Source organism: Oncorhynchus nerka, linkage group LG25 (assembly GCF_034236695.1).
Source record: "Oncorhynchus nerka isolate Pitt River linkage group LG25, Oner_Uvic_2.0, whole genome shotgun sequence".
Taxonomy (NCBI): domain Eukaryota; kingdom Metazoa; phylum Chordata; class Actinopteri; order Salmoniformes; family Salmonidae; genus Oncorhynchus; species Oncorhynchus nerka.
The window spans coordinates 44566394-44580501 of record NC_088420.1 but is presented as its reverse complement, the minus strand read 5'-3'; the positions used below and the strand labels follow the sequence as shown (position 1 = coordinate 44580501).

The window sequence follows — 14108 nt, the reverse complement described above, 5'->3', positions numbered from 1 at the left end:
GCCTGAGAGGATGAAAGTTTCATATGTTGCTAGATGTAGAAGGCTAATGTTAACTAGCTAATATTGCCCATGGAAGGAAGTTAGGCTAACGAGGAAGCATTTTAGCCAGGTAGCCTAAGACAACAAAAAATACAGCGATTTGCGATTTATTCAACGTGAACGAGAGGAGAATGGCATTGACGTTTCTCTACAAGTAGGGAGAGTCAACATGTTTTTTCTACTTGCGCGAATGCTCACGCACGCACAGACATACATACATACACAGACATCAGAAACATGGACAACCACATCATATTTGGCTTATTGGACTAAATAGTTTTTGGTATCTTTTAATTGTCACTGTATTAAGCATAGGGTATTTGATGATGTTGAAATGTTGAAGTTTAAATGGTGCTGGAATAGTGGAGGCAGCTTCTGTTTTCATTGCAACTTGCGGTAACTCTCTGTGGTTCTAGATCAAAAGTAGTTTAGTGTTCCAAATAATGTGAGAAACATGAACTTGCTTGATCATGCTGTAGGGCATGTAACTGTTTGTTACATGCAACATGCTTTGTGTACTTCACCGGACATAGGTTGGCCTCCGTTTTTGTGATGAAACAAAGGTGTGGTCGGAATTTATTCTGCCACTGTGGCTTCTTATTGTCCCAGCCATTAGACCTATACAGTATATTACGGTCGCAAGGCACATGAACAAACAGGCTATGAATCAAATCCAATTTTATTTGTCACATGCGCTGAATACAACTGGTGGTCGACCTTACTGTGAAATTCTTACTTACAAGCCCTAAACCAACAACGCAGTTTTAAGAAAATAGAGTTAAGAAAATATTTTAAAAATACAAAATAAATAAATAAAAAGTAACACAATAAAATAACAATAATCAAATCAATTTTTATTTGTCACATACACATGGTTAGCAGATGTTAATGCGAGTGTAGCGAAATGCTTGTGCTTCTAGTTCCGACAATGCAGTAATAACCAACAAGTAATCTAACTAACAATTCCAAAACTACTGTCTTATACACAGTGTAAGGGGATAAAGAATATGTACATAAAGATATATGAATGAGTGATGGTACAGAGCAGCATAGGCAAGATACAGTAGATGGTATCGAGTACAGTATATACATATGAGATGAGTATGTAAACAAAGTGGCATAGTTAAAGTGGCTAGTGATACATGTATTACATAAGGATGCAGTAGATGATATAGAGTACAGTATATACGTATACATATGAGATGAATAATGTAGGGTATGTAAACATTATATTAGGTAGCATTGTTTAAAGTGGCTAGTGATATATTTTACATAATTTCCCATCAATTCCCATTATTAAAGTGGCTGGAGTTGAGTCAGGTGTGTTGGCAGCAGCCACTCAATGTTAGTGGTGGCTGTTTAACAGTCTGATGGCCTTGAGATAGAAGCTGTTTTTCAGTCTCTTTGTCCCAGCTTTGATGCACCTGTACTGACCTCGCCTTCTGGATGATAGCGGGGTGAACAGGCAGTGGCTCGGGTGGTTGTTGTCCTTGATGATCTTTATGGCCTTCCTGTAACATCGGGTGGTGTAGGTGTCCTGGAGGGCAGGTAATTTGCCCCCAGTGATGCGTTGTGCAGACCTCACTACCCTCTGGAGAGCCTTACGGTTGTGGGCGGAGCAGTTGCCGTACCAGGCGGTGATACAGCCCACCAGGATGCTCTCGATTGTGCATCTGTAGAAGTTTGTGAGTGCTTTTGGTGACAAGCCGAATTTCTTCAGCCTCCTGAGGTTGAAGAGGCGCTGCTGCGCCTTCTTCACGATGCTGTCTGTGTGAGTGGACCAATTCAGTTTGTCTGTGATGTGTATGCCGAGGAACTTAAAACTTACTACCCTCTCCACTACTGTTCCATTGATGTGGATAGGTGGGTGTTCCCTCTGCTGTTTCCTGAAGTCCACAATCATCTCCTTAGTTTTGTTGACGTTGAGTGTGAGGTTATTTTCCTGACACCACACTCCGAGGGCCCTCACCTCCTCCCTGTAGGCCGTCTCGTCGTTGTTGGTAATCAAGCCTACCACTGTTGTGTCGTCCGCAAACTTGATGATTGAGTTGGAGGCGTGCGTGGCCACGCAGTCGTGGGTGAACAGGGAGTACAGGAGAGGGCTCAGAACGCACCCTTGTGGGGCCCCAGTGTTGAGGATCAGCGGGGTGGAGATGTTGTTGCCTACCCTCACCACCTGGGGGCGGCCCGTCAGGAAGTCCAGTACCCAGTTGCACAGGGCGGGGTCGAGATCCAGGGTCTCGAGCTTGGAGGGTACTATGGTGTTGAATGCCGAGCTGTAGTCGATGAACAGCATTCTCACATAGGTATTCCTCTTGTCCAGATGGGTTAGGGCAGTGTGCAGTGTGGTTGAGATTGCATCGTCTGTGGACCTATTTGAGCGGTAAGCAAATTGGAGTGGGTCTAGGGTGTCAGGTAGGGTGGAGGTGATATGGTCCTTGACTAGTCTCTCAAAGCACTTCATGATGACGGAAGTGAGTGCTACGGGGCGGTAGTCGTTTAGCTCAGTTACCTTAGCTTTCTTGGGAACAGGAACAATGGTGGCCCTCTTGAAGCATGTGGGAACAGCAGACTGGTATAGGGATTGATTGAATATGTCCGTAAACACACCGGCCAGCTGGTCTGCGCATGCTCTGAGGGCGCGGCTGGGGATGCCGTCTGGGCCTGCAGCCTTGCGAGGGTTAACACGTTTAAATGTTTTACTCACCTCGGCTGCAGTGAAGGAGAGTCCACATGTTTTCGTTGCAGGCCGTGTCAGTGGCACTGTATTGTCCTCAAAGCGGGCAAAAAGTTATTTAGTCTGCCTGGGAGCAAGACATCCTGGTCCGTGACTGGGCTGGTTTTCTTCTTGTAGTCCGTGATTGACTGTAGACCCTGCCACATACCTCTTGTGTCTGAGCCATTGAATTGAGATTCTACTTTGTCTCTATACTGACGCTTAGCTTGTTTGATAGCCTTGCGGAGGGAATAGCTGCACTGTTTGTATTCGGTCATGTTACCAGTCACCTTGCCCTGATTAAAAGCAGTGGTTTGCGCTTTCAGTTTCACGCGAATGTTGCCATCAATCCACGGTTTCTGGTTAGGGAATGTTTTAATCGTTGCTATGGGAACGACATCTTCAACGCATGTTCTAATGAACTCACACCGAATCAGCGTATTCGTCAATGTTGTTATCTGACGCAATACGAAACATATCCCAGTCCACGTGATGGAAGCAGTCTTGGAGTGTGGAATCAGCTTGGTCGGACCAGCATTGGACATACCTCAGCGTGGGAGCTTCTTGTTTTAGTTTCTGTCTGTAGGCAGGGATCAGCAAAATGGAGTCGTGGTCAGCTTTCCCGAAAGGAGGGCGGGGCAGGGCCTTATATGCGTCGCGGAAGTTAGAATAACAATGATCCAAGGTTTTTCCAGCCCTGGTTGCGCAATCGATATGCTGATACAATTTAGGGAGTCTTGTTTTCAGATTAGCCTTGTTAAAATCCCCAGCTACAATGAATGCAGCTACAATGAATGAGGCTATATACAGAGGGTACCGTGCCGAGTCAATGTGCGGTGATACAGGTTAGTCGAGGGAATTTGTACATGTTGGTAGGGGTAAAGTGACTATGCATAGATAATAAACGGTGAGTGGCAGCAGTGTAGAAAAGGGGGGGGGGGGTCAATGCAAATAGTCTAGGTGGCCATTTGATTAATTGTTCAGCAGTCTTATGGCTTGTGGGTAGAAACTGTTAAGGAGCATTTTGGACCTAGAATCGCTCCGGTACCACATGCCGTGTAGTAGCAGAGAGAACAATCTATGACTTGGGTGACTGGAGTCTTTGACAATTTTTGGGGGCCTTCTTCTGACACCGCCTCGACTATAGGTCCTGGATGACAGGAAGCTTGGCCCAATTTTTTTATATTTTTTAAAATTTTACTAGGCAAGTCAGTTAAGACCAAATTCTTATTTTCAATGACGGCCTAGGAACCGTGGGTTAACTGCCTGTTCAGGGGCAGAACGACAGATTTGTACCTTCTCAGCTCAGGGATTCGAACTTGCAACCTTTCTGTTACTAGTCCAACACTCTAACCACTAGGCTACCCTGCCGCCCCAAGTGATTTACTGGGCTGTTCGCACTACCCTCTGTAGCACCTGCCCCGCCCGCACCTCTCTGATTGAGAGGTGTTGGGTTAAATGCGGAAGACACTTCAATTGAATGCATTCAGGTGTACAACTGACTAGACAACCCCCTTTCCCTTTCCTTACGGTCGGAAGCAGAGCAGTTGCCATACCAGGTGGTGATGCAACCGGTCAGGATGCTCTCGAGGGTGCAGCTGTAGAACTTTTTGAGGATCCGGGGACCCATACCAAATCTTGTCTCCTAGGTTGTCATGCCCTCATGTGTTGGGACCATGAAAGTTTGTTTGTCATGTAGACACCAAGGAACTTGAAACTCCCGACTCGCTCTTTTCTTCATGCAGATGAGATTTGGGCCTTGTCTGGGAGAAACATGATATCATTTGCGTCAGACTCATTAAAGAAAAAATCTTTGTCCAGTTCGAGGTGAATAATCGCTGTTCTGATATCTAGAAGCTCTTTTCGGTCATAAGAGATGGTAGCATCAACATTATGTAGAAAATAAGTTATAAACAATCCATTAAAACACACAAAACAGCACAATTGGTTAGGTGCCCGTAAAATGGCAGCCATCCCCATTCTTTCAATAATATAGCAAACAATGTAATTATCACAGTACCTGTCAAAAGTTTGGACACTCTTACTCATTCAAGGGTTTTTCTTTATTTTTACTATTTTCTACATTGTAGAATAATAATGAAGACACAAAACTATGAAATAACACATATGGAATCATGTAGTAACCAAAAAAGTGTTAAACAAATCAAAATATATTTTAGATTTCAGATTCTTCAAAGTAGCCACCCTTTGCATTGATGACAGCATCGCACACTCTTGGCATTCTCTCAAACAGCTTCATCTGGAATGCTTTTCCAACAGTTTTGAAGGAGTTCCCACATATGCTGAGCACTTGTTGGCTGCTTTTCCTTCACTCTGCGGTCCAACTCATCCCAAACAATCTCATTTGGGTTGAGGTCGGGTGATTGTGGAGGCCAGGTCATCTGATGTAGCACTCCATCACTCTCCGTCTTGGTCAAATAGCCAGCCTGGAGGTGTGTTTTGTCTAAAATATAATTTGATTTATTTAACACTTTTCTGATTACTACAGGATTCCATATGTCTTATTTCATAGTTTTGATGTCTTCACTATTATTATACAATGTAGAAAATAGTTGTTTTTTTAAAGAAAAAAAAAGAAGGAAAATCCTGGAATGAGTAGGTGTGTCCAAACTTCTGACTGATACTGTGTATATATTTTTTAAATGACCAGATCATTTCTGGAATTTAATGGATCCAATTCGGTTCAGATCTCAATTTTGGGATCCAGTAAGACCTCTACTCCAAATATATAGTATTTGTTATGTTTTTTTCTTCCCGAGCCTCCTTGTTGCAGCCTTATGTCCACACCTGGGATGAAGAGGACAAAGTAAGTACTGCTAGCTGAATTCAGAACAAGCATTAGATGTTTGCTGTATGTCAAGCAAAGTTAGAAAGTGCTTTGCTAAAGTCTATGAGCCTTCAAGGAGTGCCTGCTCAAATTGAACAAACTGCATATGAAGTCAACTACTTAGGATCAACAAGGATACTCTCCAAAAGAACACATATTTGTGACTCACTGACACTGGGTTAAAAAGTCACGTTTCTGAGAATCTTGCAAGTTGGCCTTTAATAGGGTGTTTTCTGCTCAATGTACTGTGTAGGAGGTAGAATAATAAAAATATTGAATAACATAACTACATTTTTTATTTCTTATACAAGAGAAGTTTAAATCACACATTGATCAGTTTCAGTCATTACTTTTTGGATCCCATGGATGACCTTTGAATCATGGAACTGCTCCTTAAAGGAGAAGTCTACCCAAATCCTAAAACTCCCAAGTGATTCCATACATTGAAAATAAATCAGTGGGGTTTGCCCTCTCTCTCCTCTCTCTCCCTTTTATTTTTTATTTTATTTCACCTTTATTTAACCAGTTAGGCCAGTTGAGAACAAGTTCTCATTTACAACTGTGACCTGGCCAAGATAAAGCAAAGAGGTGCGACAAAAACAACAACACAGAGCTACAAATAGGATAAACAAACGTAGTGCTGTACTGAAAAAGCTGCAAAAACGGTCACGTGGCTTTGCTGGATAGAGGCCTGCTCTGCTCCGTTGCCAGCCTGATTCTTGAAGTTCGTGGTGTTCTTATTGCGTTATTACCATTGCACCATATAATGTAGACATACAGTACAGGCCTAGGTGCTCTACAGGATGGCATATGTGCCCTATGTATTTATGACGGGGCTGTGGACAATAGACATTGTGTCACCTTATATTACAGAATAGAATATACAAAAAACACTGTGATATATAAACATAGGCTATATAGGGTTTTGAGCTAATGTCAAAACATAAAACCCACTAATATCCCCATTAATAAAGGTTTAAGAGAAGCAATCATTCATTAAAGTAAAGTTTAGCTACTTACTCATTAGACAACTGTCCATTTGTCCCAGCTGGAACAGTGGTGCGTCTCCAATTCGTTTTTGGAATACGGATAAATGTTTCAAGGACACCAGAGTTAATCTGGGCAGCAATATCCCTGTGGTCTCAAAAGCAAACTAACTGCTCTTTATCATAATTATGTTCCTCCATTTCTATAAGAATTGTAGTTACATAATCAAATGATCCGCAGCACAAACATTCCTCCTTCGCAGCATTGGAGCGCAATTGCCACAATTACACCACCAGTCAGTCTGTGATGATCCTGAGGATGGTTGGGGCTGTGGTCCAGCTACTGCTGCGCCTTCGATGGCTATCACGGAACCCAAACCGGCTGCACGCGTGTGCCATCGTGCATAAATGTATTTTGTCCCCCCACACCAAATGCGATCATCGCAGGTTAAAATATCAAAACAAACTCTGAACCAATTACATTAATTTGGGGACAGGTCGAAAAGCATTAATGGCAATTTAGCTAGCTAGCTTGCACTTGCTAGCTAATTTGTCCTATTTAGCTTGCTTGCTGCTGCTAGCTAAATTGTCCTGGGATATAAACATTGAGTTGTTCCTCTACTCCGACAATTAATCCACACATAAAACGGTCAACCGAATCGTTTCTAGTCATCTCTCCTCCTTTCAGGCTTTTTCATCTTTGAACTTATATGGTGATTGGCATCTAAACTTTCATAGTATTACCATGACGACCGGCAAAACAGTTCGTCTTTCAATCACCCACGTGGGTATTACCAATTAGGAGATGGCACGTGGGTACCTGCTTCTATAAACCAATGAGGAGATGGGAGAGGCAGGACTTGCAGCGCAATCTGCGTCAGAAATAGGAATGACTTCTATTTTAGCCCCCGGCAACGCAGCCGCTTGTTGTCACGTGCAAGCAGTGTGAGTGCAATAATTGAATAACATGGATTTCTAAATGTATTTTGCAACGCTCGAGCACGCAACGTTTCCGGTCTGGTCAGCATGTAAAGCAGCAGCTCTACTTAGCAGGGATTCCCCCAAGAGTGCACATGCGCTGTGGTAGTCGGCTACATGAAATAATTATGTAAAATAATCGCAAATGTTTTAGGTGGAAAAGTACACATTTCCCGACTCAAAACAAATAGCTGATTCGGCCATACGCCTTCAATAAAATAATGAATTTGTCCACACTTCGCAGATTTCTGAATCATGAATTAACTGGCAACAGAGCATAGCGAGGCCTGCATCCATCAATGTCACAAGTCAGTTGACCTACAGGGAGAGAGAGGGGGAGAGGGCAAACTCCACTGAACTAGTTTCAATGTATGGAATACACTTGGGAGTTTCTGGATTTTGGGTAAACTTCTCCTTTAATGAATATTCTTTCACTATGCATTCAGAATAGATCAAACATTCATAACTACATCAAATTCAGGTTATCTAAGTCCATACAGTCATTCAGGCAAACTATGCAGTATTTACATAGTAGTCTACTCAATGCAATCACTACACAAGTTAAATTATTAAATTATTTTCTGAGTTTTGCTGAGTCTTTGCAAACACATCTGCTCAGTAAGGATAAATAATTATGTCCCTAAGCAAGTCTGTATATATAAAGATTACCTAGGAAAGCTCTACTTATTGTAACACATAGTTTTTGGTGAATTACAGAAAAAAAACATGAGGTATCCAAAGAATCCTAATGATCCAGCATCATATACTAACATATAGCCCATAACTTTGGTTTAAACGCAGCCAAAAACAAAACAGAAAATCACCTACTTATCCACAGACAATTTGGTAATAAAGAGAAACATTACATGATTATGTGTAATAATGTCTAAGCTTGTCGTTGTATCCAAAAAATGAACTCCCAGCCCCATCTTGTGGAATGATATAATACTATGAAATCAATAAATGGCCAACAAATGTGTATCTGTGTATAAGATGTGTATAATATATGTACATCTCTGCCCCATTGTTTAGAGGTTGCTACTGTTGTTGTTCCATCCACACCCAGAAGCTGACTACAGCGGTTCTAAACAAAGCCTATGAAGCATAGTGCAACTTAGCACTGACATTCACACTTTCACAAATTAGATTTTGTAACCATAGCACCATGTACATTTTCTAGGAGGGTCCAGTGTGTTTTGAAGAACTTCGAGCCCTCAGAAGTGAGTTCTGTCCAGGTCCTGGCTGGTGGTGGTGGTGGGTTCAACGTCTGGGTAGACCAGGAAGCCTGAGAAGGTGGTGTAGCGTCCCTGGTTGCTGTAGACGGCGTAGCGCTCGTCCTGCTGGCTGTAGAGCCACACGATGTCCCCCCTATGGAGCGACAGCAGCAAACTCTGGCTCTGCATCTCCCTCCTCCTGGACGTATCCTCGTCAAACACCATGGCCTGCACCTTGCCTTGGCCTGTCATCAGCTTGACTGACACTGCCCTGCGCGGGTGCTTCCCCACAGTGAAGGCAAAATAGTAGGCACCAGGGTAGCGGCAGGTGAAGCGGCCCGACGTCTTGTTAAAGTGCCCTCCAATGTTGACGTACTCCACATCAAAGGTCAGAGGCTCCTTCTCCTGGTGCCTGCCACCATTCTCCCCCAGGACCGGGGATGTCCTGGCCATGGAGAAGGCAGAGCGAGGCTCCACAGGGGCCTCAGCACTACCGCTCCAGCCATACATGTGGTCTCCAGGAGGGGGACAGTTGGAGTTGGGGTAGGGCTGCCCTGACAGAGATAGGTGGTTGTTGAGATACCCAGTGATGGAGATGTCGGGGTACACCAGGTAACCGGTGAAGGTGATGTAAGGTCCAGCGTTGCTGTATAGAGCATACTGAGGACTGTCCTGCAGCATCAGCCATACTGTGTCCATGGCCCTCAGGCTGATCATGACACTTTGACTCTGGACCTTCCTCCCTTTCTTTTTGTAATCGTCATAGGCTATAGCCTGCACTTCCTGCCCATTCTTCACCAGTATGACAGACAACATCTTCTTGGGATATTTCCCCAACGTGAAGGACAAGTAATAGGCTCCAGGGATTCTGCAGCGGAAGTGGCCCGTGTCTGGGTTGAAATCACTCCCTGTGTTGACTAGGAGCTTGTTGAAGGTCACAGCGTTCTGAGTGCCTCCCAGGATGCTATTGGTCCGCGTGGCTGAAAAGGCGGAGCGGAGGCCAGTCATCACGGGAGCCACATGGAGGGGTGTGACCGACCCCAGGAAGTTGAAAATGCCCAGTAGACAGGCCATGCGCCAGGGATTGCTACATGGTGCCACCTCAACTAGGAGAGATAAACAACAGTGTAAAAATATCTCACTTTCTTCAAAAACAACCTACAACAGTTATATTTATACCCTGGCTGTTCTAGTCTGTGTTTGCTTCAGACAACTTTTGTCATTGTAACAATGTAGCTTTGTTAATTTGTGTTTATTTTTATTTTTATAAAAAAAGAAACAAAGCTACATTGTTACAATGACAAAAGTTGTCTGAAGCAAACACAGAATAGAACTGCCAGGGTATAAATATAACTGTTTTAGGTTGTTCTGAAGAAAATGTTGTTCATTTAAAAAGATAGATTTTCTAAGGGTTGTAGGATTTTGGGCAAAAAAGTTTCCTTACTGCACAGCATTTCACACCTGTACAACGTAAACATTTTTCGTTTCATTTTTTCAATGTTAAAAAAGTTAAGGTTACCAGGACGAATCGAATATGGGAAAATGCAAGCAACCTGTGTGTTATGGGCTAAGATTGTGCAATGTGTCATTGTGTGATGGGCTGGCTGAAATACTATATGAGTGGGTTAGGATGTCTGGTTGAGCCCTGTCAGGACAGATCCCGCTCCTCAAATCAGATGCCCTGTGGAAGTAACAGCCCCTCTAATTCAGCTGGTATTGTCTGTTCTGTCTGTGCACTGAGAAAAAGTACTAGATTAGACCCTGGTTCATCTGTTCCTTTGTGCCCGGACAATGGAACATTTGGAAGGGGGGCAAGGTGGGGCCGGGAAGGGATTTTTTTTAGTTCTATAAAGCCCTTGGAGATGGTGGACAATTGGTCGACGAAAGATCACAGTGTGACCATGGGAGGGATAGGTTGGGGGTCAATTTGGGGAATGAGATTGTTTTAGGACAACAAGCATCAATACTTTATCATTATGTTAAACATAATTTATATATGATATATCATGTATATATATATATTTATCCTGATTAGACTGTTATAAAACGCACTGTTGAAATCTTGAAGTGAGTTGTCATTTCAGGTCCTAAGCAGGTATTTCACCAGCTTGCTAAAATTAATTGATGTTCTCTTTTTGTGTTCTTTCTAACTTGTTGATAGAGCTCTGGTAAATTCATAGTGCAAGGTTGAAAGGGTGGGGAGTTCCCATCCCAGCTTGAATAAGTTATGGCTTCACTCATGAATTAAGCCTGTTTTATGGATCCTTTGGTATCCTCTAAAATAGTGGTTCCCAAACGTTTTATAGTCCCGTACCCCTACAAACATTCAACCTCCAGCTGCATACCCCCTCTAGCACCAGGGTCAGCGCACTCTCAAATGTTGTTTTTTGCCATCATTATAAGCGTGCCATACACACACACTATATGATACATTTATTAGACATAAGAATGAGTGTGAGTTTGTGTCACAACCCGACTCATGGGAAGTGACAAAGAGCTCTTATAGGACCAGGGCACAAATAATAATATACTAATAATCAATAATTTTGCTCTTTATTTAACCATCTTACATATAAAACCTTATTTGTTCATCGAAAATTGTGAATGACTCACCACAGGTTAGAAGGGTGTGCTTGAAAGGATGCACATAACTCTGCAATGTTGGGTTGCATTGGAGAGAGTCTCAGTCTTAAATTATTTTCCACACAGTCTGTGCCTGTATTTAGTTTTCATGCTAGCGAATCCACTCTCACATAGGTACGTGGTTGCAAAGAGCATCAGTGTCTTAACAGCGAGATTTGCCAAGGCAGGATACTCTGAGCGCAGCCCAATCCAGAAATCTGGCAGTGGCTTCTGATTAAATTCAATTTTCACAGAACTGCTTCTTGCAATTTCGATGAGGCTCTCTTGTTCAGATATCGGTAAGTGGACTGGAGGCAGGGCATGAAAGGGATAACGAATCCAGTTGTTTGTGTCATCCGTTTCGGGGAAAGTACCTGCGTAATTGCTTCGCTATATCACATTCGACATTGTCGGTAAACTTGAGTTCATTTACACACAAAAAAATCATACAGTGATGGAATACCCTGTGTGTTGTCCTTGTTAATGCAGACAGAGAAGAGCTCCAATTTCTTAATCATAGCCTCAATTTTGCCCAACACATTGAATATAGTCCCTGTAATCCTAAATTCAGATCATTCAGGCGAGAAAAAACATGACCCAGATATGCCAGCCATGTGAGAAATCATCATGCAAGGGGTCAGCCAAGTGAAAATTATGGTCAGTAAAGAAAACTTTAAGCTCGTCTCTCAATTTTAAAAAACGCGTCAATACTTTTCCCCTTGATAACCAGCGCACTTCTGTATGTTGTAAAAGCGTTACATGGTCGCTGCCCATATCTTTGCATAGTGCAGAAAATACATGCGAGTTCAGGGGCCTTGCTTTAACAAAGTTAACCATTTTCACTGTAGTGTTCAAAACGTCTTTCAAGCTGTCAGGTATTCCTTTGGGAGCAAGAACCTCTCAGTGGATGCTGCAGTGTACCCAAGTGGCGTCGGGAGCAACTGCTTGCACACGCGTTACCACTTCACTATGTCTCCCTGTCATGGCTTTTGTGCTATTAGTACAGATACCAACATGAGCAGCAGTTACGTTTGGCTACATACGGACCTTTAGTGGAATTCCCGTGAGAGTGTAATGGTTAATGTGATTGAATGTTAACTACTTGACTAGGCTATCTGTATTTGACATTGTGTTGTTATTTCGTTATTTCGCTGTTAAATTAGATTTTTGGTAGTGAAACGAGGCTACTCAGGCGAGAGAAAAACCTCACCCGAATATAAATGGATTGTTTGAAAATGTGAATCATTTTTGTACTTTTTAATTTAGCATACCCCCAATGGACTTGTGCATAACCCTGGGGGTACATGAACTCCAGTTTAGGAAGTTTAATTATATATATTTTTTTACCTTTATTTAAGTAGGCAAGTCAGTTAAGAACTAATTATTATTTACAATGACGACCTACCGGGGAACAGTGGGTTAACTGCTTTGTTCAAGGGCAGAACAACAGATTTGTACCTTATCAGCTCAGGGATTCAATCCAGCAACCTTTCGGTTACTGGACCAATGCTCTAACCACTAGGCTACCTGCCACCCCAGGAATGCCTTCTCCAAAACATGCCATTAGCATGAACTAACTTAGTATAAGAATATAAACAGTAAGCCTATCTCACTCAAGATAGGAACACAGAATAAACATATTTTTAAATGAGTTTCCTTAATTTTTTTGACAAAATCTCCCAAAATCCCAGAGATCCCAATCATATGATGTACAGCTGCTCTTGCACTAAATGAGCAGAAAACTGGCACCTAGTAAATAAAATATACTGTACATTAACATCAGTAATTACAGGCTTATAACCAGAGATTTTTAACATGGTTATTTTCATATGTCTACCATTGTTGCTTGTAATGTTAATTCCTAAGCACTGTTATGAAAGCTGTAAGTTTCAATGTGTTAAACTATTTGAAAGCTATGCTGAGAGAACAGAACAGAACAGTGAGTTGGCAAAAGAGGCCATTTTTTATCAACTGCCATAATGTAAAACTCAAAATCCAGAAGTCAAACTTTGTTCTTCTATTTAACGATATGGAAACACTTAGCTCACAAAACCAGGACAGAAAAATACCAATACCAATTCTCACTAAATTGTAATCCATAAAATGGTTGTTTGGAGGATTGTTGACAAATATTTGACATTTCTATCTAAAGGTACAATTATTGAAATCAAAAAACAGGTCATATGACAAAGCAAGCGGTAAAGCTTCATATGACACACATATTTTTGCTTTGTAGCACCTACAGATGAAACATTATGGAGTCTTACAGGAGGCCTGAGTAAGGCCAAAATGTCATAAATATGGCAACTTTGATAAATATTTTCTCAATTATGCTTTTAGATACAAATGTCAAATATATGTCAACAATACTTCATCCAAAGGACTATTCTATGGTTTAATTTTCATAACAATCCCCAAAATAATGGTATTATTTTCTCCTGGTTTCGTGAGGAATCACTCATTTTAAAATATGGCAATCAAAATAATATCATAACAATTCAAATTTGAATGAGGTCAGATTTAGTTAGGATTCTTACAGATTTCAACAGCAACAATCCCATAGCTCTTATCTCTCACAAGCCTTCTCACAAAATCTAATCATTTCTGTATTGGAACACATGTAATTCTCAGCTCTACATCTTCAGCCTGTAATTGACCTGACAGCTTACGGCAGAGAAATACATCTCTATAGAGTGTGGGTCCTA

General features: G+C 42.0%; 1 protein-coding gene across 3 annotated transcripts in view; it reads right to left on the bottom strand.

Moving 5' to 3' along the window:
* Nucleotides 1–5812: 5812 nt before the first annotated feature.
* c1qtnf13 (C1q and TNF related 13) overlaps nucleotides 5813–14108 on the bottom strand; it is a 42038-nt gene continuing 33742 nt past the window's right edge. For all 3 annotated transcript variants that reach the window (XM_065009801.1, XM_065009802.1, XM_029633512.2), the window contains one exon: nucleotides 5813–9887. In XM_065009801.1, the coding sequence (XP_064865873.1) occupies nucleotides 8782–9855 (1074 nt within the window). In that variant the 5' untranslated portion in view covers nucleotides 9856–9887 and the 3' untranslated portion in view covers nucleotides 5813–8781. The remainder of the gene's footprint in view (nucleotides 9888–14108) is intronic.